The sequence below is a fragment of the Eschrichtius robustus genome, chromosome 8 (genome assembly GCF_028021215.1).
Source record: "Eschrichtius robustus isolate mEscRob2 chromosome 8, mEscRob2.pri, whole genome shotgun sequence".
NCBI lineage: Eukaryota > Metazoa > Chordata > Mammalia > Artiodactyla > Eschrichtiidae > Eschrichtius > Eschrichtius robustus.
Genome location: NC_090831.1, coordinates 124013837 through 124037777, shown reverse-complemented (window position 1 = coordinate 124037777; position 23941 = coordinate 124013837). Strand labels below are relative to the sequence as shown.

The window sequence follows — 23941 nt, the reverse complement described above, 5'->3', positions numbered from 1 at the left end:
GGTTGCAGCTAGTGGGAGATGCCCCTGCAGGGAGAGAGGCAGGAAAACAGATACTCTGACCTTGCTTTTCTACCGTCAAGAGCTCTCCTGCTTGGATTTCCCATTGGCAGAAACCAAGCAGAAGTCAGAGAGCAAGAGATCCCACTGACGTAGTCCATTTAGATCAGCGTCCCAGGCAAAAAGCTAGAGTGAAAGAAGGGTGAACTGTGGATCTGCAGAGGCAAGAAAAATATTTGGCACAGAAGAGATTTCTAAGGGACAGCAGGGGCACTTTAAGTTAGGATGGTACCTTAAAAAAAAAAGAGAGAGAAAAAAACAATAAGAGGATTGATCAACCTCCACATCGCCATGAACCACCGAGTAATGGTGCCAGAGAAGCCTGATGCTTCACTAACAAAGTACTCATAGATGTGGATTGAAATAAGACACATTATCAGTGGTGCTGACACTTAACGTATGCAGGGTTTCTTATTTGAAGTTTCCTAAATTGACTCTTTGAACTCTCTGAAATAGATCATTGCCTGCTTATGTCAATTTCATAACCTCTTGCATTCACTGGCATCGTGTAGAAGGACAGCTGGGAGCCGGGAGTCTTGGGGAATGTGCTGGGAAGATATTTCATTCTGGTTAGCTCTCACTGCATAACAAACCATCCCAAAACTTAGTGGTTTAAAACAACAACAATCATTTATTTTTCTCATGAATCTGCAATTTGGGCAGGACACCGTGGGGATGGCTCAGGTTTGCTCTTTGCAGCTTCATCAGTAGGCGACTGGAGAAGGCACTTTGGTGTCGCCTCGCTTGCATGGCTGGCAAGCTGCTTTTGGCGGGCAGCTGAAATATCAGCCAGGGGAGTGGGCCAGTGACTTCAAGTCCTCTTCATGAGGGTGACTTGGGCTTCCTCACAACATGGTGGCCAAATTCCAAGGGCAAGCACCCCGAGACAGCAAGGAGGCATTTTCCCTTTCTAACCTTGGAAGTCACATGGTGTTGCTTCAAACACCCAGAATTTATCGAAGCAGTCACAGAGTCCATCCGATTTCAAGGCAGGGGACATAGACCCATAACTCAATGGAAAGAGTAACAAGGTCAGATTGTAAGAAGAAGTCAGAAAGAAGATATGGTTTTAGCCCTCTTTGGAAAATGCAAACTACCATATTAACAAGTTATAGTAAATTGAGACGTAAAAATACAATTTACACTACTTCCAAAACATTTGCCATACTTTTGAAAGCATATTTTTAATCCCCTTGAAAACAATTTGAAATAAATTCTCCTCGGCTTCTTCCCTTATATTTTTCATTCGTTCGTCATGCTTCTTCATTAGCAATTTTATTTGTTCCTCCTTTTCTTCCTGTGGTCTATGGGCATATTCCTTTTGAAGTAGTTTAATTTCCTTTTCTAACTGATCAGCGTAGATTTTCTTCAAGACTTCCTCCCGCTTTCTCAGCTTTTCCTCCGTGTCCTTGTATATGGCGTCGGAAAAGTAAGCCCCCTGGTTGTTCTGCACCATCTTCTCTATCAGCTCCACCAGCTCCCGCACCTGAGCTTCCTTCTCAGCCTGGTCTGTACTCTTGTTACTGAAGGCGCAGCAGCGGTCTCCACACTCCTTGAGGATGCTTTGTAGCTTTACATCCGCACCCCGCACAAAGTCGCTTAGGCTGTGGTCCTCCAACTCCTCTTTGCGAGTGAACAAGATGATCATGTGCTTCATGGCTGCTTCCCCAAACACAGCCTTGATCAACGCCACGGTTTTCTGCTCTTCCTCCGTGTAGCGGCCCAGCTGCATGACCAAGACGATGGCGTGAGGTCCGGGGCAGGAGGCGAGGACACAGCGGCTGATTTCCATGCAGGTGGTGCTCAGGCTCTCCTTGGTGTCGAAGAGCCCTGGGGTGTCAACAACGAGAAGGTCTCTCCCCTCCCATATCCGGGATGCTTTCTGACAAGTTTTGGTAACAGCCTGGGCAGCAAGCCTAGACTTGAATACGTTTCCCCCGAGGATGGTGTTTCCTGTGGCACTTTTCCCACTTCCAGTCTTCCCGACCAGCACGATCCTCAGAGCGTTGTCCTGGGCATCAGCCATGTTTATATCAAGAGGCCTTGGGGCTTAGGTACCCACAAGATCTTAAGAAAAGGAAGGAGAGGGAAAAAGGGTCAATTTGGGCAAGTGAGAACCATTCCCAACTCTCTTTTTTTTTCTTTCTTTTCCTCCCTGAAAATGTGTAATATTCTATTATGCATAAACAGCTCAATTGCTGTGGAAGAAATAACAAAGTACTTAAAGAGTATCCCCACAAAAGAGTCATGTCCAGATGATTTCACATGGAATTAATTGAAACCTTTGAAGATCTGATAATCTCAGTGCTACTTAAACAATTCCTGATCACATAAAAAGAGAGGAAAACGTTCAGCTCTTTCTATGAAGCAAGTGTAATGTTGATCCTAAAAGCGAACCACGATTTCACCAACAAATAAAGCGATACACATGTCTCATGTGTGAGTATTGATTCAAAAATCCTAAATAAATTATTAGACACTAAAAAGCAATGCACCTTGACTAAGTATTACTGTTTCAGAAATACTAGGGTGGTTCAACATGAGGAAATTGTTGTAACACATCCCATTAATAGGTTAAGAAGAAAAGGAACTAGGTGCAAAAAAGACATTTGGCCAAATTCAACACTGATTCATGTTCTTTTTTTTTTAATAAATTTATTTATGTATGTATTTATTTTTGGCTGCCTTGGGTCTTTCTTGCTGCACACAGGCGTTCTCCAGTTGCGGTGACCAGGGGCTATTTTTCATTGCGGTGTGCAGGCTTCTCATTGCAGTTGCTTCTCTTGCTGCAGAGCATGGGCTCTAGGCACGCGGGCTTCAGTAGTTGTGGCTCACGGGCTCTAGAGCGCAGGCTCAGTAGTTGTGGTGCATGGGCTTAGCTGCTCCACGACATGTGGGATCTTCCCATACCAGGGGGTGGGGAAAATATTTCTAAGATTTGAAATTGAGTAAGGAAAAAGACTCCTAAATTTGATTACATAAAAATCAAAAAGATAATGTGAGGCAAACAAACAAATAAACAATCCATACACAAATTAAAACACAAATGTCAAACTAGGGGAAAATTCTTTTTTCCAACTTCTATAAAAGAGGGGCAAGGGGCAATTTTCCTTCTACACAAAGAATATCTATACAGATGGCCAACAACCACATGAAAAGATGCTCAGCATCACTAAACATTGAAGAAATGCAAATCAAAGCTACAATGATGTATCACCTCAGAGCAGTCAGAATGGCCATGATCAAAAAGTCTACAAACAATAAATGCTGGAGAAAATGTGGAGAGAAGGGAACCTTCCCACACTGCTGGTAGGAATGTAATTTGGTGCAGCTGCTATGGAGAACAGTCTGGAGGATCCACAAAAAACTAAAAATAGAGTTACCAGAGGATCCAGCAATCCCACTCCTGGGCACATATCTGGACAAAACTCTGATTTGAAAAGATACCTGCGCCCCTATGTTCTCAGCAGCACCATTTACAATAGCCAAGACATGGAAACAACCTAAATGTCCACTGACAGATGAATGGATAAAGAAGATGTGGTACATGTATACAATGGAATATTACTCAGCCACAAATAAAATGACATAATGCCATTTGCAGCTACATGGATGGGCCTAGAGATTATCATATTGAGAGAAGTAAGTCACACAAGGAAAGACAAATATCATATGATATCATGTACATGTGGAATCTAAAAAAAATACAAATAAACTTATTCACAAAACAGAAACAGACTCACACACATAGAAAACAAACTTCTGATTACCAAAGGGGAAGGTGGCGGAAGAGGGATAAATTAGGAGTATGGGATTTATGGATACATACCACTATATATAAAATACAAAAGCAACAAGGATTTACTGTATAGCACAGGGAACTATATTCAATATCTTGTAATAACCTGTAATGCAAAAGAATCGGAAAAACAAAATATATAACTGAATTACTTTGCTGTACACCTAAAACTAACACAGTATTGTAAATCAACTATACTTGAATTACAAAATTAAAAAATAAACAAAGAATATCTAAAAGTAGAGAAACAAAAGACCAGCAACTCGATAAAAAATGGAGCAAGATATAAATAAACAGTTCAAAGAAAAAAATGTAAATATCCTTTGAATATATAAAAAGAGATTAACATTCACTTGTAATAGAGAAAAATATATCAAAACATAGAAAAATTAAATTAATTATTGAATATTACACTAAGATACTATTTCTCACCTACAGGTTTGGCAAAAATCCAAAAGTTTGCTGGCATAATATATTGGTAAAAGGTGTAGGGGAAACAGGTGCTCTCCCACATGGCTAGTGCGAATGGAAAAGCAGTCTAAAACATCTAGAGGAGAAGTTAGCAATATCTTGCAAAAGTACATGTGCATTTACCCTTTGATTGTCAACCTCAATTTTGGGATTTATCCCAAAGGTACACTGACAAAAATACAGAAACAAATTATGCAGAAGGCTGTTTACTGCACCACTATTTGAAATAGCAAAAGACCAAAAACCTATCAAATGCCCATCAGTATGGGCCTGGTTGAATAAACTAAGGTATATTCACACAGTGCAGTACTAGCCAACTGTAAAACGGAATGAGATATATCTTTATATCCAGGTATGGAGACATCTCCAGGATATATCATTAAGCAAAAAAAGCCAAGTGAAAAAAATAATGTAGAGTTTACTATCATTTCTCTAACAAGGAGGACTGGGGCCTACATATATAAAATGTAATATGCATATTTTTTCATTCATACGTAAAAACAATGGCAGGATAATCAGAAAAGTAAGCAGACAAAAAAGTTACTTATATGGGGATGGAAGAAACAGGGTGGAGGGAAGCTGGGGATAGAAGCTGGGAGCTAGACTACTTTGGATATACTTAGATTTCATAGATTTGATCTTGAAAGCATATATTATACAGCAAAAATTATATTTCAAAATACTAGTAAAAATCCAAAGCAAATGAAACAAACTAGCCAGATTGTATTTTGTGTGGTGGATGAACCACAAAAAAATTGGTCCTAGAGACTTGACAATGCAGTAATTTCTTTGTCCATCCCCAGTAGGATATAGTTAAGCACCACCCCCCCAAAAAAAACCTGCAAAAAATTGTTTTCGGGAATCCTACTCTTAGTTGTGTGTATGTGCGTGTGTGTGTTTCTATAGTTTTGAAATCCATTGAAAAGGCATAAAAACAATGATGAGCTCAGTAACAGTGAGCACCCTTCGTGCAGATTGTAACCTTCAAATGCCATTTCCCACCAGAAATTCCGGGCTCTCAGGAGAAAGCATGGATTCCAGGTCTGGGCCAGGCAATGTACGAGTTGAGCATAGACCGTCTTGTCATACTAGACAGCAAGGATGCTATGAAAAAAAATTACTAGGATCGCATCAAAAGGACTTAAGAGCCAACTTGAAGACGATCCCCCACGGGACAAAGATGAGACAGTTTGAGCATCAATAAGAATAATGATTCCAAGGGATTGAAATATATCAAATAAGTTAAAATCTATGTGTTCATAGCAATGCCATCTTCTTAGAAGAAGTCAGTTGTTCGCTTTGGAGTATGTTAGGAGTATGTCATTCTGAACGTTGACAAAGGGAAAGAACAAAGCATTTATCTTGTCTTTCTTATATAACTGTGCCTCGTGGAAATGAAAGAATTGTTGAGGGGAGGTTTCTTTTTATAGGATTATTCCATCTAATAAATGAAGAAAGAATGATAGAATTAGAATATCATAATTTGTGACCCTTAAGGAAACGTATACTCAAGGTAATCATTAATATCTGAGACAACCAAACATTATGTGCCTTCTGATTGACATTAACAACTGCACTTGTGAAGTACTCCCACCAAAACACCAGCCAAGCTTTAATCTGACCAAGCTTCTCCCTAAACAGAATGCACACAAAACACTGGAACTAGAAGAGCATGACAAGTGACGTTTTGGGGTGTAATCAACAAAGTGTACACTTCCAATTCTGTTGGACAAAAGACTTCCCCTTTCTTAAAGAAATTTTACAGCAAGAAACAAGGAAGGTAGAAACCTATGTGTTAAGTTAAATTTAAGAGATATCAATGAATTGCAATTTATGGACCTCATTTGGGCGCAACTTCAAACAATTTTTAAAATTATGAGACAATCAGGGCAATGTGAATATAACTGGTAATCTTCTAGAAATTCTCATTGCTTTTTGAAGTCTGATTATGGTAATTTTTTAAAATGGTCTTTATCTTTCAGACATACGTACTCAAATATTTACTGATAAAGTGACACAAGGTCTGACATTTGCTTCAAAGTAATCTGGGGTGGCTGGGGAGTGGTGAGTATATAAATGAAACAGGACTGGCATAAACTGATAATTGTTGAAGCTTGGTATAGGTACATGGAAGTTCCTTATATTATTCCCTTTATCTTTCAATAAGTTAAAAAAAATTCCACAATAAAAAAAATAACCTGGGTGTAGTGTAACCGCTACTGAATGTATACTGTATACCAAGCACACTAATAAATATGTTTTGTATATTACAGTCATCCCTCCATATCAATATGGAGGGGGGATTGACTCCAAGACCCCAACATGTTCCAAAATCTGCAGATGCTCAAATATCTCATGTAAAATGGCTAGTACAGTTGGCCCTCCATATCGGGTTTTCATATTGGCAGATTCAACCTACCTTGGATGGAAATTTCCATCCTCTTTGGTTGAATCTGCCAATGTACAACCAGGGATATGGAGAGTTGAATGTGCATTTATTGAAAAAAATCCACATATAAGTGGACCCGCACAATTCAAATCTGTGTTGTTCAATGGTCAGTTGTGTCTCACTTACTCGCAAAACTAACCTGCAAGGAAGCTAACTTTATTACCTGAGTTTTTTAAATGAGGAGACTGATGTGGCTCAAGAATTCTGAGACACTTGCCCAAGGTCATTGTGCTAATAGGTGTTGAACAGAGAGGGGTCCAATTCAAAGGCCGTCTGACTACCACGCTCACTCTTAAGCACTGCACACTGCGGCCTCTTCTTGTTCCTTCTCGGACCCGTCATTCTATAGTCTACATCAGGTCAGAGGCAGATGAGGGGAAGACAGTTCACACTCTTTCCCGAATGGTGAACTGGTTAGCAAGCCTATAATTAGGGAAGGCAAGGAGGGGGGTCTCACATACATGTTTTTTTTAGAATAGCTAATCCTCTCTGCATAGCACCTGCTCCGCAACTCGTATGTCACCCTATTAGGGACACAGCTTCTCTCTGTGAAGTGTCGGAAAGAATTCAAAGTGAATTCTAGATTTCCTGTGTCATCAGTGACCTGGGTAATCCCTGGAGAGTCACCATGCTCTCAGGGGTTCTGACCCTCTTTCAGGAAAATCAACAAGGACCTACTGTACAGCACAGGGAACTCTACTCAATATTCTGTAGTAACCTATATGGGAAAGGAATCTGAAAAAGAATGGCTATACGTATATGTATAACAGAATCGCTGAGCTGTATACCTGAAAGTTACACAACACTGTAAATCAACTCTACTCCAATATAAAATAAAAATTAAACTAAAAACAAGAAACAGGGGTTTAGACTGGGTGGCCTCTGAATTGCCTTCCAGCTCTAAAGACCTGCCTTGGGGACACTCATTTCCTATTAAGGGAAAACTCTGGGTTATCAAGTGGTACTCAATGTCCATCACAACAGCAACTAGACAGACGGTGCAGTTTTCAGCTACGGTTTGTCCTGTTGAATATGAGGTGTATGGACATTATGCTCATAAACGTCTTTCCTCCCCTCTCTCCCCTCCACCACCAGCACTCTGGCAGCATCCTCCTTCCTGCGTTGCCTGCACACCACCTGGTCCCTTCTCGGGCCACAGCCCACCCCCGCGCGGACTCCCTGTATCCTACTGCCCCTCGCAGCTCTATCCCCTGGGGCCTCTTCTCAGCCAGGCTCACCTTTTGAAGGAGTTGATGAGTTGTCAAGTTTTCTCCAAAGAAGCTGTTTGAGCCCGTGCTTTTGCTTTAACTATGAGGGGAAAACGTTTGCACCCTCTGAAACCTCTGAGCCAGGAAGCAGGTTGGGTGGAGCCAGTGAAGGAACTGTTTGCCTTTAAAGAGACAGAAATATTGCCCCATAATTTGGTGGGTGCTTCAGCTTTGACAAGTTGAAAGCTTTTTCTCCGTGTGCCTGTTATCACAGCAACATTGCCAAAGTTATACTTGTTGTTTGGGGTTATTGTGGTGGATCCAAAAGGCCCTTAGTAAATGACCTAAATCTTGCCCAGAAAGCCAGTCACAGTGTCTGATCATCATTCCTGGGTGCACTGGGAGACTGCAGGGCTCTTCGGGGAAGAAAGAAGTCAGACACGTGGCTTGGTGTATCCTAGGGATAGCGCCAGTCTATTGCTGGGTGGAGAGTAGAACTTGTAAGTGATGAACTTGAATATTTAGCTGAAGAGATATCTAAGTACAGTGTGGAAGGTGCAGTCTGCTTTCTCCTTGCTGCTTCTAGTAAAATGCAAGAGGAAAGAGACTGGAGTGATGCAGCTACAAGCCAAGGAATGCCGAGGATTGCCAGCAACCACCAGCAGCTGGGAAAACACAAGGGAGGATCCCCCCCTGGAGCCTTCAGAGAGCATGGCTTTGCCAGCATTTTGAGTGCGAACTCCCAGAACTCTGCAGCAATAAATGTCTCTGCTTTGAAGCTTCATAGTTTGTAATAATCTGTTAGAGCAGCTCTAGGAATCTAGTCTATCACCTTTCTCTTTTCCTCTACCTTTTCCCCTGCCTGCTTTCTGTTCCTCCTAACGGCCTAAAGACTCCTCTCCTGCATTACACGGTCTGAGCGGTGCAAATTGACTAGAATGTGCTCTTCCGCATTCCCTACCCACACGTCTGGCCCAGATGGACCATGAAAGTCTCAGTGATGAGAGAAGTTGTGGCTTTCTCAGGAGTTTAGCTTTGAAATTCTCTGGAGACTCTAGCTTTTGTCAACAATTTACACAACACTGTCAACTGAAAAAAGTGCACAACCGAAAAGGTGAGAATTCTCTTTTATTCAGCAGACTTTCTGAGGACTTGAGGCCCCGGAGGCAGCCCCTCAGCTAGCTCTGAGGGACCACTCCCAAGACATAAGAGAGGAGCCTGGTACTGGCATCTTTACAATCGACACGGCGCTTTTCTCCAGCACAATCCAGTGTCAGTAGATCGGCTTCACTCTGTGCGGGTGAGCGGACCCAAGTTTGCTTCAGTAATAGAAATCATCTGTCACGTAAATGCTCTTAAAAATGCATTTGCCTAACTGTATTTTCTTTAATTTGCTTTTCTATATCAGTGAGAAGATTTTCAACGAAACTGAAATTTAAGAGTTCTGTGTTTTAGAACTTTAGGGTTTAATTTGTCATGCCTTCAAAAGCTTGCCCACGGTAGGTACTCAATAAAGACCCTCTTTTAAGTGCACAGGTTAGACCAAGAGCAAATCTCTATTGTCACTGTTATTAGCCCCTGAATATTAGTTCTTAGTTTTCCTTTATATTGTACAGTCCCAGGTAACACAATCAGTTTCCTTTAGTTGGTTTAATAAATATTTCCTGAGGGGCAGGTGCATAAGCCCTGTCTTATAATGCCACACAAGGGAAGTAATCCCCAGTGAAACATGTCTATCCTACAATATAACTAAACAAAAGAGATGTAACCATCTTACATAAAGCCTATTTATATATACCAATTTTTATTCACTTTCATCTCAATGTTATCATTTTATACCTTTACCTTTAGTTTCCATTAGGAGCCAATCAACAGGTCTTCTCCTCTCTGGGCTCAGACCTAGGTGGTGGCGACATGGCTAAATGCACCAAGAAGGTCAGAATGGTGGGTAAATACGGGACCCATTATGGTGCCTCCCTCCGGAAAATGGTGAAGACAATTGAAATCAGCCAGCACGCCAAGTACTCTTGCTCCTTCTGGGGCAAAATCGAGATGAAGAGACGAGCTGTGGGCATTTCGCACTGTGGTTCCCGCATGAAGACTGTAGCTGGTGGTGCCTGGACCTACGACACCACTTCTGCCGTCACAGTAAAGTCAGCCATCAGAAGACGGAAGGAATTGAAGGACCAGTAGAAGCGCCACCATTTGAAACATTGCTAGCCTACAATAAATGGGTTAATTTATGTAACAACAACAACAAAAACAAAAAACAAGGCTTGTTCTTACAAGGACTCCTAGAAGTTTTTTTTTCTTTTTATCCCCAACCATTTAATCTATTTTGTATAAAAGACTCTGGGTCCCCAGGGACTTCCCTGGTGGTGCAGTGGTTAAGAATCTGCCTGCCAACGCAGGGGCACAGGTTCGAGCCCCGGTCCGGGAAGATCCCACATGCCGCGGAGCAACTAAGCCCCTGCGCCACAACTACTGCCCCGCGTGCGCCTAGGGCCCGCGCTCCGCAACAAGAGAAGCCGCCGCAATGAGAAGCCTGCGCACCGCAACGAAGAGTAGCCCCCGCTCACCACAACTAGAGAAAGCCCGCGCACAGCAATGAAGAACCAATGCAACCAAAAATTGATTAATTAAAAATAAAAAGACTCTGGGTCCCCAGAGAGGAGTTGAGCCAAGGGACCCAGGCCCTGTTGTCAATCTCTAAACTTGACTAACTGGCCTAACTGCTGCCTCAGGTAATCGTTGTTCAGGTATCTCAGTGTAATTTTCCTTCTGCCCTTTATATCTAGAGATATATTATAGATATACATATTTATTTATTTTAAACTGGGGTAAATAGAGTGGACTTGATTGGGGCCTTTTAATGTTGGGGACCAGTTGGGGGGGGGTCCTTTTGGACCATCCAACCTTAGGTCATGTTCTATCAAAACCTTTTCCTTTAATCTTATTAACATTCATTTTATTTACCCATTTTAAAATACCAGTGATAGGGATAGAGTAGGATAGTTACACAGGTAGTTTTAGAAATCCCACTGGGGGATTACAGATGGAGAGGGAACTTTAGGCAACTTTGGGAGACCACTCTAAGTTAATGATCACTCAGGAAAGCTATTGGAACATCATGAAACAAAGCAGGCTTGCTTAACAATAAAGCCATATATAAAAGCACAAGATATTCAGGGTCAGCAAGATACTGATCCTTAGGACCAAGTGGAACGGAGCAGAACGCAGAACCCTGAAGTGCCCCCCCTCCCCAACCAGACTGTAGCCATGACATAAGCTGCTTCATCTTGAGCAGTACTGAATCTAGGGCCAGCACAATTCCAGGAACTGCCCTCAAGAGAATGCGATTAACATTATTGCTCATAATAATCTATACCTTTGTGGACAGCCAAAGAATTGTAGCTTTTCTGCTCATATATGTAAACAGGCAACTAAAATTGTCAGCAAAGAGGTGCTACAGACCCATCATGTCAACATCTTCCACTCTGAGAAGATGGCACCCTATGTCAGCATGAAGTTATAGAAGATGAATCTTTGCCCCTAATCCCATAGAAATGGAGTGATCTTTAACAGTGGGGACTTGAAAGCAGCTCTTTTGCCGCTTTCCTGTTTGCCCATTTCCATTCCCCTCTAACCTTAAAATAACCTAATTATAGGAATGAGATCACTAGGCAATTTAACCTAACTCCTGACTTGAGCTCTCCTGAATGCACACCATGCCTCGTCTAACCTGTTGAACCTTTTCCTAGATTAAGCGAAGAATGAAGAATTAAGTAGCTAAGGAATGACCAGCTCTCTGCCCCCAGTAGCCTCCTAGGTAATCCTGCAGGCAGATCACACAGGCAAGATAATATCTAAAGAGAGAGCCAGCCAGCCTGCACACAATGGAGAAGGATGCAGAACCCAACTTCTTGCTTTGATGATTCACTGAGATTCTTGTCCCCCATTTTTCCCTTTAAAAACTGTCATGGCTGAGCAGAGTCTTCGGAATTGGTTTCTGGACATGAGTCCACCTTCTCTCCAGATTGCCAGTTTTTCTGATTAAAACACTTTTCCTTTCTACTGACACTTGCCTTTTACATTATTGGCTCCTGAGCGGCTAGCAGCTGAACCTGGGTTTGGTAACACAAGGACAGGAATATAAGGGAAAGGTGACATTCCAAAGCAGAAGACCCTCATTATACTGAAACCTGAGATGACTTAACATATTTGAGTATATGTTGCCACACTTCTGCTGATCTGAATAGCGCCATGACATTCCTAGTTTGATCGTATAGGGTCAAAAACACCCCCGCCCAACGTGAAAGAGGAGCTAATGACGTAAGCATGACATCTACTCAAAGAATGAGGAAGAAGGTGGTCTTCTCTCCCTCCCCACTTTTCCTTTGGTTATAAAAATGTAGCCCATTTAGTTCTCGGGGCAGAGCCCTCTTGCTTGCCCACTTGTATCCTTCGCGAGGGTCCTATATTAATAAATCTGGTTCTTACCTGTCACATTGCTTCTTGCTGAATTCCTGCTGCACCGAGACATGAAGAACCTGAGCTTCATTAAGTCCTGAGATGAGTTGTGCAGTTTCAGTTGGAAGATTGTGGGTTCGAGTCCCAATTGAGGTGTGCGGTTTCACCAAGAAAACATCTGTTTATAATGAGAGCTTTCTAAAAATTTACCGATTTAGAGGTTTTTCCAGTTTCAAGGATCCATCATCTGGCCATTAATGAGATACAATATTAATAGTGATTCAAACCAATAAGATGCAAGAGGCTTCCCCACAAGAGGGTGCAAAGGATGCACGTAAAAAAGATCCACAGGGTTTATTCCCCAAAATAGTCTAAGAAAGTACAGGCTGATGCAACAAAGGTTAAGATGGCAACAACAACAACAAAAGAAAACCCTGAAAGTTGACACAGGCAAAAGACTGCTCAGAATCCACGTCTATTTGATTGGCTGCTGAATGTGCACCTATGGGTACCTTCTGGATGGCAGAGACTAACAGGAAAGAGCCAGTTCTGACGCCATGTTGGATCTGTTTCTTTGCCTTTAGCCTTTGCTTTTCGTTGCTTTTGTGATTATAATCATACACAATGGCCTGCTTCAGGGAATCCTACCCACCTGTGAAGGGCTGCAAGACAGAAGAAATTAATACATCCCCTCCCCGAAGCTGGCCATTCCAGGAGATGTTTTGCAAGACTGACGGCCTTTTTTCTTTATTTCCTCCCCACCTCTCCCTCTCTATTCTGCCTTTTTATTTACTTCCCTCTCTGATTCTATAAAAGAAGCTGGCATCCAGACCCCGATAAGATGCTTATTTTGAGACACTAGTCTGCCATCTTCTCAGTCTGCCGGCTTTCCGAATAAAGCCATATTCCTGGCCTCAACACCTCGTCTCAGATTTATTGGCCTATCATGCAGCGAGCAGAGCAAGCGTGGACTCCGTAACAAGACCAAGTCTTCAACACACAGGTGCACACACCGAAACGCCCAAAGATCAGGTAGAACATTGACATTTCAAAGGCACAGGAAGAGAAGTGCCAGTCCCCACTTGAAGGGCTTTTGTTTCTTTAAGATCAGAATACTGAAAAGATGTTTTTATTAAGCCGGCTTTTCTAATTTAACTGCGTAGGCAATAAAAGAGCCCCATCGTAGCCATTTTAAGGGTGAGAGTTCCTTTAATTTCCAATTTCGTAGGTACTTATAAGTATGAGCTCTGTACATACATGAATCTGGCTGGAGTTTTAGTCGGAGGTTGGCTTTCTGATGCCCCTCATTTTTGTCTGAGAGAATCTATTTCCCATTTTAAAGTTGAGCTTGTTGGGGATAAAATTTACTAGTGTGCTTTTATCCTGACAAATTCTTGTGAAGATAGCCAATTTGAGGAAAGATGTCAGGTCAGCCTCTTATCAAACCATTCGTCCTAGACCACTCAGTATCCTTCCAACTGAGCAAATCCCAGTGTTTTTCAACCGGGCTGCCCTAGTATCTTTCATCTAGAAGGGGTCACTCCCCAGTATCTTTGAACTGGGGAGCCAGGTAAAGACACTGCCAAATAAAACTCAAGATCATCAATTAATAATTGGGAGATCCGAGAACCAGGAGAGACTCACGCAAATTCGTCTGGACCTTCCGAGGAGGCAGATGGGCACAAGAGGCCTCTGCTGGTACCAAGGCTGTGGTTCCTCGTAGAGTTCAGATGGAGAGAAATTTGCTCTGGGGCGCTTTGTGATTGGTTACCAAAGCTGTCAACTGAAAAAAAAAAAGCACAACCTAAAAGTTGAGAATTCTGTTTTATTCGGTCGACCTTCTGAGCACTTCAAGCCCAGGAGGCAGCCTCTTGGCTGTGAGGGACTGCTCCTGTTGAGGATGGAGTAGGATAGTTACACAGGGAGTCTTAGAAATTCCGCTAGGGGATTAAGGGTAGAGAGGGAACGTTGGGAGACAACTGTAAATTAACTATCACTCAAGAAAGCAATGAGAACATCATGAAACAAAGCAGGCTTGCTTAACAATAAAGTCATAAATAAAAGCACGAGAGAGATATGCCCCAGGCCATTAAGTGAAAAAATGAGGCCTGCATCCTGCTGGTCGACATCAGCAAGATAACGATCCTTAGGACGTGTACCTCTGCACATACCAAGGACAGAAATATAAGGAAAAGGTGACATTCCAAAGGGGAAGACCCTCACCATATTGAAATCTGAGATGATTTAACATATTTGTGTATATGTTACCACCCTTCTGCTGATTTGAATAGCGCCGTGACAGTCCCAGTTGGACCATATAGGGTCAAAAACTCCCCCACCTGGTGCAAAGGAGGAGCTAATGATGTAAGCCTGCCATCTACTCAAAGAATGAGGAGGAAGGTGGTCGTCTCCCCCTCCCCACTTATCCATTGATGAGAAAAATGTAGCCCACTTAGTTCTCGGGGCAGGCCCCTCTTGCCTGACCCTTGTATCTTTCACAAGCATCCTATACTAATAAATCCACTTCTTACCCATCACTTTGTCCCTCACCGAGTTATTTCTGTGCCAAGACATAAAGAACCTGAGCTTCATTAAGTTCTGAGATGAGTTGTGTGGTTTGACTCCCAACAGGTAAGAGAGGAGCCAGGATGTATAGGAATTTTGCAAAAAAGAACAGGTAGTCAGAACTTGAAAAGATTACTGTTAACTCAAAAAAAAAAAAAAAATCAGACAAGTCAATGAATTTAGTGCTTTTCTCTATCTGAGAAGATGCAAGAGTCTGGGCTCATGGAAGTCATTCCTTTGATATGCACCTTAGCTGTCTAGGGCCAGTATCCTGCTCTCTGCCATCCTGAGTCCCCTCAGGGGACACGGTTGGGGGTCTGCAGTGGCTGGGGGCGTGGCAGGAGGCGGCCTGTTTGTCTCCATCCTGAGTTCCCTCAGGGCTCACCGTGGGGGTGGGGAGGGCGGTGGTCGGGGCTGCTCGCCTGATGGCCGTGGCATCCTTTGTTTGCTGATATGGCAAGCAACATTTTTCATTCACAACACCAAAATAAAAACCAAAAAACTGTTGTTTTTTTTTTAAAGAGAAGCCGAAGGAATCAAGGCCTGGGAGTGCCATTTAAGGTCTCCTAAACTCTTAAGGGGAACAGGCTGACTGCCAGGCTATTATGAGCTCAGTGAGTTATAAGAGCACCTGCCTTACATCATGTCCCAGTCCCACCACCAAGAGCCCAGCCCACACTTTTACAGAATACCCAATTCACACAAAAGAATCGTTTTATCTAAAAAAATAAGACGAGGAGGACATTATCCTTTAAAATAAGACAAAGCAAGCTTTAATGCATTGAAAGGTGTGGAGGACTTCTCCCGAGGCTACACTGGCGGTGCAGGATTTCCGTCTCTGTCTGAGTGGCTTAGCAGCATTTAGCAGCCTCCTGTGAGCCCATGACACTTGTCTCGTTCCATGAGACTCAGTCGTACGCTCTCATATTAGCATATGGGCACCAGGTCTCTCCGTTAACATACGAAATGCAGACAGTGGAAACATAGATGGGTCTTGATTCTGTCACTAGCAAGATCTATGCTTTGGGGGAGAAAAATATTACCCCTCTGAGCCCATCATCTTTACAGATGAGAAGATAAGGAAGTATTATTGAAGTCAGATGCCTATTGCGGAATTGTATCATACTCTAATATCTGGGCCTTGCCCAACGAGAACAAATCCCCAGACTCTCCCACTGGCACGAATCATGAACCCTGGCCTGCTTACCCACACTGCTTCTCAGATATCGGTTGGTTATAGTTATAAACTTCCAGCAGTGGTGCAGAAAACAGTGCTCCTAAAAGGGAGACCACCATGTCGGGGGGAACATTCCTGAGGCTCCTGGCTTCAGGGGTTTGGGGTGAGGGACCAATATTAGTACCGGCCCTCCCCTCCCAGTGTTCTTGAGTTCCGAGGGTCATCAGAGCACTGGATGGTTACAGACAGTTACATATATCAGCTTTATTTACCGCTTGGCTCCAATAGCCAAAAAAGCAGTCAGCAAGGAAATGGGTTTTTCACCCACAGTTTTCTATTTCTCTCAGGAAACCCACAGTTCCCTTTCTTCTTTGCCTACCTAGATTTCTTAGTCCCACACCTCCAAAGCCCACAATGTCTGCTTAGAAATCCCCTGGATTCTTAGCCATTCCATGATCCTAGTGGTGGAAGAGCCCGATTAAGAGAACAAGAACTGGGAAAGAATTTAGAGGCTGCCATAGTCACCCGATAGCATTCAATAACTTGCTTTCTTTCTGCAGTTTGTAATTTGGTTTGCATAATTTCTGCTATTATTTTCATTTCTTCCTTTTGGTTTCAATTTGACAGCTTTTGTTGCTTCACTTCAATCCTCTTGTAAAGACAATGTTCTTCAGTGCTTTCTTACTAATGATGGGTGCTATAAATAAAACTTTAACAAGGGGTAAAGGAACAACTGCAATGTACACCTCAGCATATCACAGCAGAAACTTCTTTTTGTTTCCCATAAACCCCTAGATTTTCAAGAAGTGGGCAAGAGGATGTTCTATTGTACATTCACTTGTGCAGAGAAAAACCCACATCCTGCCTCAGCTGCAGCCATTTCCTGCTTGCGCCTCCTCACTACTCTGTCTTATCCATCACTTGAAATTGTGGTCATAGCACAGGCTAGAAAGGCTAGGTTACGGGGTCCAGGTCCCCCTCTTGGTACCTGCTGAAGTGTTCAGAAGGGATGAGAGGAGAAAGGCTAGGCCAAGGAGAAATCTCACCATGGAAATTGCACTGAACTCTCCTTAGGATCCTTTTCAGACCCCTCCTCAGGCTGCCCTGGCCTGAGGATGAAGTGAAACGGTTTTCCTGTGAGTCTCCAAACCCACAGCAGGGCCTCATTGAAAGCAGGTCCAGCAGTCAGCACTTTTGACTTCAACATGAACGAAACAAAATAAGCTCTGCTCTAAACTGGAATAGGTGTGTATGGATGTTGCTATCTTTCAAAATCCTGACAATGAAGTTCTCAAAGCCTACGTAGCTAATAAACAGCTGAGCAGCCTCATTGCTTTTGACTGTTGCTTATCATGAAAAAAATATAACTTGAAAATGGTACTTAAATGACTCATTTCTAAGCTTTGAGAGGCCGCACGTGACTATTTGGAAATATAAGGAGACACTAACATTTTTCTTATCCTCTGTCAGTATAACATGTTTGCCTTTAGTGGAAAACCAAGGATTCCAGATAAAATAGCAATCTGGAAGACAATGGCAGCTGCCACTTAGGACCCTGTTAGCTATATTTCATTCAACTACAATAAAGAACAACACGAAGGGGAAACTAAACTCTACAAAACCCATGCCCTCACGGGTCCTGGCAGCCCCCATGCCACCCCTGACAAAGCCTCCTCTGGCTGCTCCAGCCTCTTGGGACAAACCTGTGGAAGCCTGTGCCCCAGCTGGCTTGTGTGGGCATGTGTGCTCTGGGCCAGCTTCAGGAGCAGACACTGGCAAAAGGAACACATGCAGAGGTGGGGCTGACAGAGTGGGTTCAGGGTCCTACCTAGAGCACTTGGAGGGCATCCTGGGGAGGCAGGGGTTGGATGTAGCTCACCATGGGGGCAAGGACACTGATAGAAGAGACACCAGGGAACTTTAATTTTTATTTTATTTATTTATTTATTTCATTTATTTTATTTTCATTTTTATTTTTTCTGTTGTTTTGTTTTGTTGTTTCATTTTCATTTTTATTTTTTCTAATATATTTTTTATTTTTCTAATTTTATTTTATTTTTTATTCTTTGTTATTATTCTGCTCTTTTTTGTTTGTTTTTGTTGTTGTTGGTTTGTTCTTTTGATATTTTTGTGTTGTTCTGTTTTTATCTTCTTGTTCAATTCTTTTTTTTATTTTTGTTTTTGTTTGTGTAATTTTTGTGTGTTTGTCTTTTCTTTTTTTATAAATTTATTTATTTAATTTGTTTATTTTTGGCTGTGTTGGGTCTTCGTTGCTGCATGCAGGCTTTCTCTAGTTGCAGTGAGCGGGGGCTACTCTTTGTTGTGGTGCGCGGGCTTCTCATGGCGGTGGCTTCTCTTTGTTGCAGAGCATGGGCTCTAGGTGCACAGGCTTCAGTAGTTGTGGCACGCGGGCTCTAGAGTGCAGGCTCAGTAGTTGTGGTGCACGGGCTTAGTTGCTCTGCTGCGTGTGGGATCTTCCCAGACCAGGGCTTGAACCCGTGTCCCCTGCATTGGCAGGTGGATTCTTAACCACTGCACCACCAGGGAAGCCTTGTTTGTCTTTCATTTTCTTAGCTTTTCTTTTAGTTCATTTTCTTTGATTTTATTTTTTGTTTTTTGTTTAGGTTAGTTTTGTTTTTATTACTTGTTTTGGTCTTGGGCTCTGTTGTTTATTTGGGTGTCTTGTTTTTTGCTTTCCTTGTTCTTTTGTTGCTGTTGTTCGCTTGTTTTTTTTTTGGCTTGGATTTGTTTTTGTTATTTGTCTTGGGTTTTATTCTTCTGTTTGTTTACTTTTGTGAGTGTGTGTTTTTTTGTTTTGTTTTGTTTTTGTATGTTCAATTCTGTTTTTATTACTTGCCTTGGGCTTTGTTTGTCTGTTTTTGTATTTGTCTTTTTTGCGTTGCCACGTGGCTTTTGGGGTCTTGGTTCCCAGGCTGGGGTTCTAGCCTGAGTCCCTGTGGTGGGAGCACCAAGTCCAAGCTGCTGGACTACCAGATAACTTCAAGCCCCAGGGAATATTAATCAGTGTGAGCTCTCCCAGAGGTCCTCATCTGGGCACCAAGAGCCGGCTCCACCCAACTGCCTGCAAACTCCAGTGCTGGATGGCTCAGGCCAAACAAGCAGCAAGACAGGAACACAGCCCCAGCCATCAACAAAAATGAGATGACAGAGAAATATGTTACAGACGAAGGAGCAAGGTAAAAACCTACAGGACAAAATAAATGAAGAGAAAATAGGCAATCTACCTGAAGAAGAATTCAGAGTAATGGTAGTAAAGATGATCCAAAATCTCGGAAATAGGATGGAGGCATGGAGTGAGAAAATACAAGAAATCTTTAACAAGGATGTAGAAGAACTAAAGAACAAACAAACAGTGATGAACAGCACAGTAACTGAAATGAAAAATACCCTAGAAGGACTCAATAGCAGAATAACTGAAGCATAAGAACGATAAGTGAGCTGGAAGATAGAATGGTGGAAATAACTGCCAAGGAGCAGAACAGAGAAAAAAGAATGAAAAGAAACGAGGACAGTCTCAGAGACCTCTGGGACAACATTAAACACATGAACATTTGAATTATAGTGGTCCCAAAAGAAGAAGAGAAAGAGAAAGGGTCTGAGAAAATATTTGAAGAGATTATAGTTGAAAACTTCCCTAACATGGGAAAGGAAATAGCCACCCAACTCCAGGAAGTGCAGAGTAAACCCAAGGAGAAACATGCCAAGACATATATTAATGAAACTAACAAAAATTAAATTCAAAGTAAAAATATTAACAGCAGCAAGGGAAAAGCAAAATAAACACACAAGGGAATCCCTGTATGGTTATTAGCTGATTTTTCAGTAGAAACTCTGCAGGTCAGAAGAGAGTGGCAGGATATACTTAAAGTGATGAAAGGGGGAAAACCTACAACCAAGATTATCCTACCCAGCAAGGATATCATTCAGATTTGACACAGAAATCAAAAGCTTTACAGACAAGCAAAAGCTAAGAGAATTCAGCACTACCAAACCAGCTTTACAACAAATGCTAAAGGAACTTCTCTAAGTGGGAAACACAAGAGAAGAAAAGGACCTACGAAAACAAACACAAAACAATTAAAAACATGGTAATAGGAACACACATATTGATAATTACCTTAACTGTGAATGGATTAAATGCTCCAACCAAAAGACACAGACTGGCTGAACAGATACAAAAACAAGACCCTTATATATGCTGTCTACAAGAGAACGACATCAGACCTAGGGACACATACAGACTGAAAGTGAGGGGGTGGAAAAAGATATTCCATGCAAATGGAAATCAAAAGAAAGCTGGAGTAGCAATACTCATATGAGATAAAATAGACTTTGAAATAAAGAATGTTACAAGAGTCAAGGAAGGACACTACACAATGATCAAGGGATCAATCCAAGAAGAAGATATAAAAATTATAAATATTTATGCACCCAACATAGGAACATCTCAATACATAAGGCAAATACTAACAGCTATAAAAGGGGAAATCAACAGTAACAAAATAATAGTGGGGGACTTTTAACACCTCACTTACACTAATGGACAGATCATCCAGACAGAAAATTAATAAGGAAACACAAGCCTTAAATGACACATTAGACCATATAGACTTAATTGATATTTATAGGACATTCCATCCGAAAGCAGCAGAATACACTTTCTTCTCAAGTGCACACAGAAGATTCTCCAGGATAGATCACATCTTGGGTCACGAATCAAGCCTCAGTAAATTTAAGAAAATTGAAATCATATGAAGCATCTTTTCTGACCACAATGCTATGATACTAGAAATCAGTTACAGAAAAAAAAATGTAAAAAACAAAAACACATGGAGGCTAAACAATATGCTACTAAATAACCAAGAGATCACTGAAGAAATCAAAGAGGAAATCAAAAAATACCTGGAAACAAATGACAATGAAAACACGACAACCCAAAACCTGTGGGATGCAGCAAAATCAGTCTAAGAGGGAAGTTTATAGCAATACAATCCCACCTCAAGAAACAAGAAAAACCTCATATATACAACCTAACCTTACACATAAAGCAACTAGAGAAAGAACAAACAAACCCCAAAGTTGGTAGAAGGAAAGAAATCATACAGATCAGAGCAGAAATAAATGAAATTGAAATGAAGAAAACAATAGCAAAGATCAATGAAACTAAAAGCTGGTTCTTTGAGAAGATAAACAAAATTGATAAACCTTTAGTCAGACTCATCAAGAAAAAAAGGGAGAGGACTCAAATCAATAAAATTAGAAATGAAAAAGGAGAGGTTACAACTGACACCGCAGAAATACAAAGGATCATAAGAGACTACTACAAGCAACCTATGCCAATAAAATGGACAACCTGGAAGAAATGGACAAATGCTTAGAAAGGTACAACCTTCCAAGACTGAACCAGCAAGAAATAGAAAATATGAACAGACCAAACACAAGTAATGAAATTGAAACTGTGATTAAAAATCTTCCAGCAAACAAAAGTCCAGGACCAGATGGCTTCACAGAATTCTATCAGACATTTAGAGAAGAGCTAACACCTAGCTTTCTCAAACACTTCCAAAAAATTGCTGAGGGAGGAACACTCCCAAGCTCATTCTACAAGGCCACCATCACCCTGATACCAAAAGCAGACAAAGATATCACAAAAAAAGAAAAATACAGGCCAATATCACTGATGAACCTTGACACAAAAATCGTCAACAAAATACTAGCAAACCAAATCCAACAACAAATTAAAAGGATCATACACCATGATCAAGTGGGAATTATTTCAGGGATGCAAGGATCCTTCAGTTTATGCAAATCAATCAATGTGATACACCATATTAACAAATTGAAGAATAAAAACCATATGATCATCTCAATAGATGCAGAAGAAGCTTTTGACAAAATTCAGCATCCATTTATGACAAAAACTCTCCAGAAAGTGGGCATACAGGGAACCTACCTCAACATAATAAAGGCCATATATGACAAACCCACAGCAAACATCTTTCTCAATGGTGAAAAACTGAAAGCATTTCCTCTAAGATCAGGAACAAGACAAGGATGCCCACCCTCACCACTTTTATTCAACATAGTTTTTGAAGTCCTAGCCACAGCAATCAGAGAAGAAAAAGAAATAAAAGGAATACAAATTGGAAAAGAAATAAAACTGTCACTGTTTGCTGATGACATGATACTATACATAGAAAATCTTAAAGATGGCACCAGCAAACTACTAGAGCTAATCAATGAATTTGGTAAAGTTGCAGGATACAAAATTAATACACAGAAATCTCTTGCATTCCTATACACTAACAGCAAAATATCAGAAAAACAAATGAAAGATACAATCCCATTTACCATTGAAACAAAAAGAATAAAATACCTAAGGATAGGCAAAGACCTGTACTAATGAGGCAAAAGTCCTGTACTCAGAAAACTATAAGATATTGGTGAAAGAAATCAAAGATGACACAAACAGATGGAGCGATATACCATGTTCTTGGATTGGAAGAATCGATATTGTGAAAATGACTATACTACCCAAAGCAATCTACAGATTCAATGCAATCCCTATCAAATTACCAAGGGCATTTTTCACAGAATTAGAACAAAAAACTTTTACAATTTGTATGGAAACACAAAAGACCCCAAATAGCCAACACAATCTTGAGAAAGAAAAACAGAGCTGGAGGAGTCAGGCTCCCTGACTTCAGATTATATTACAAAGTTACAGTAATTAAGACAGTATGGTACTGGCACAAAAAAAGAAATATAGATCAATGGAACAGGATAGAAAGCCCAGGGATAAACCCACACACCTATGGTCAACTAATCTATGAAAAAGGAGGCAGGAATATACAACAGAGAAAAGACAGTCTCTTCAATAAGTGGTGCTGGGAAAACTGGACAGCTACATGTGAAAGAATGAAATTAGAACACTCCCTAACACCCCACTTGCTGCAACTAGACAAAGCCCGTGTGCAGCAATGAAGACCCAACAGAGCCAAGAATAAATATATAAAATAAATAAATTTGTTTTAAAAATCTATAAACAATAAGTGCTGGAGAGGGTGTGGAAAAAAGGGAACCCTCTTACACTGTTGGTGGGAATGTAAATTGATACAGCCACTATGGAGAACAGTATGGAGTTTCCTTAAAAAACTAAATATAGATCTACCATATGACCCAGCAATCCCACTCCTGGGCATATTCCCAGGGAAAACCATAATTCAAAAAGATACATGCACCCTAATGTTCATTGCAGCACTATTTACAATAGTCAGGACATGGAAGCAACCTAAATGTCCATCAAAGATGAATGGATAAAGAGGATTTGGTACATATATACTATAGACTATTACTCAGCCATTAAAAGGAGCAAAATTATGACACTTGCAGAGAGGTGTAGAGACCTAGAGACTGTCATACAGACTGAAGTAAGTCAGAAAGAAAAACAAATATCATATAATATCACTTATATGTGGAATCTAGAAAAATGATACAGATGAACTTATCTGCAAATCAGAAATAGAGACACAGATGTAAAGAACAGACATGGATACCAGGGGGAAAGGGAGGTGGGATGAACCAGGAGATTGGGACTGACATATATACACTAATGTGTATAAAATAGGTAACTGATGAGAATCTACTGCATAACACAGGGAACTCTACTCAATGCTCTGTGATGACCTAAATGGGAAGGAAACCTAAAAAAAGAGGAGATATAT

General features: G+C 41.3%; 2 protein-coding genes across 2 annotated transcripts; one reads left to right on the top strand and one right to left on the bottom strand.

Annotated features, from left to right (window-relative positions):
- Positions 1 to 711: 711 nt before the first annotated feature.
- On the bottom strand, positions 712 to 8120 carry LOC137768622 (GTPase IMAP family member 7-like). Its single transcript, XM_068550169.1, has 2 exons — positions 8015 to 8120; positions 712 to 2124 (listed from the first exon to the last, which is right to left on the bottom strand). Exon 2 carries the CDS (start codon positions 2081 to 2083, stop codon positions 1202 to 1204), a length of 882 nt encoding a protein of 293 aa, XP_068406270.1. The 5' UTR covers positions 2084 to 2124; positions 8015 to 8120; the 3' UTR covers positions 712 to 1201.
- Positions 8121 to 9898: 1778 nt separating this feature from the next.
- LOC137768863 (large ribosomal subunit protein eL43-like) lies at positions 9899 to 10202 on the top strand. Its single transcript, XM_068550525.1, has one exon. It carries the CDS (start codon positions 9899 to 9901, stop codon positions 10175 to 10177), a length of 279 nt encoding a protein of 92 aa, XP_068406626.1. The 3' UTR covers positions 10178 to 10202.
- The last annotated feature ends 13739 nt before the right edge of the window (positions 10203 to 23941 follow it).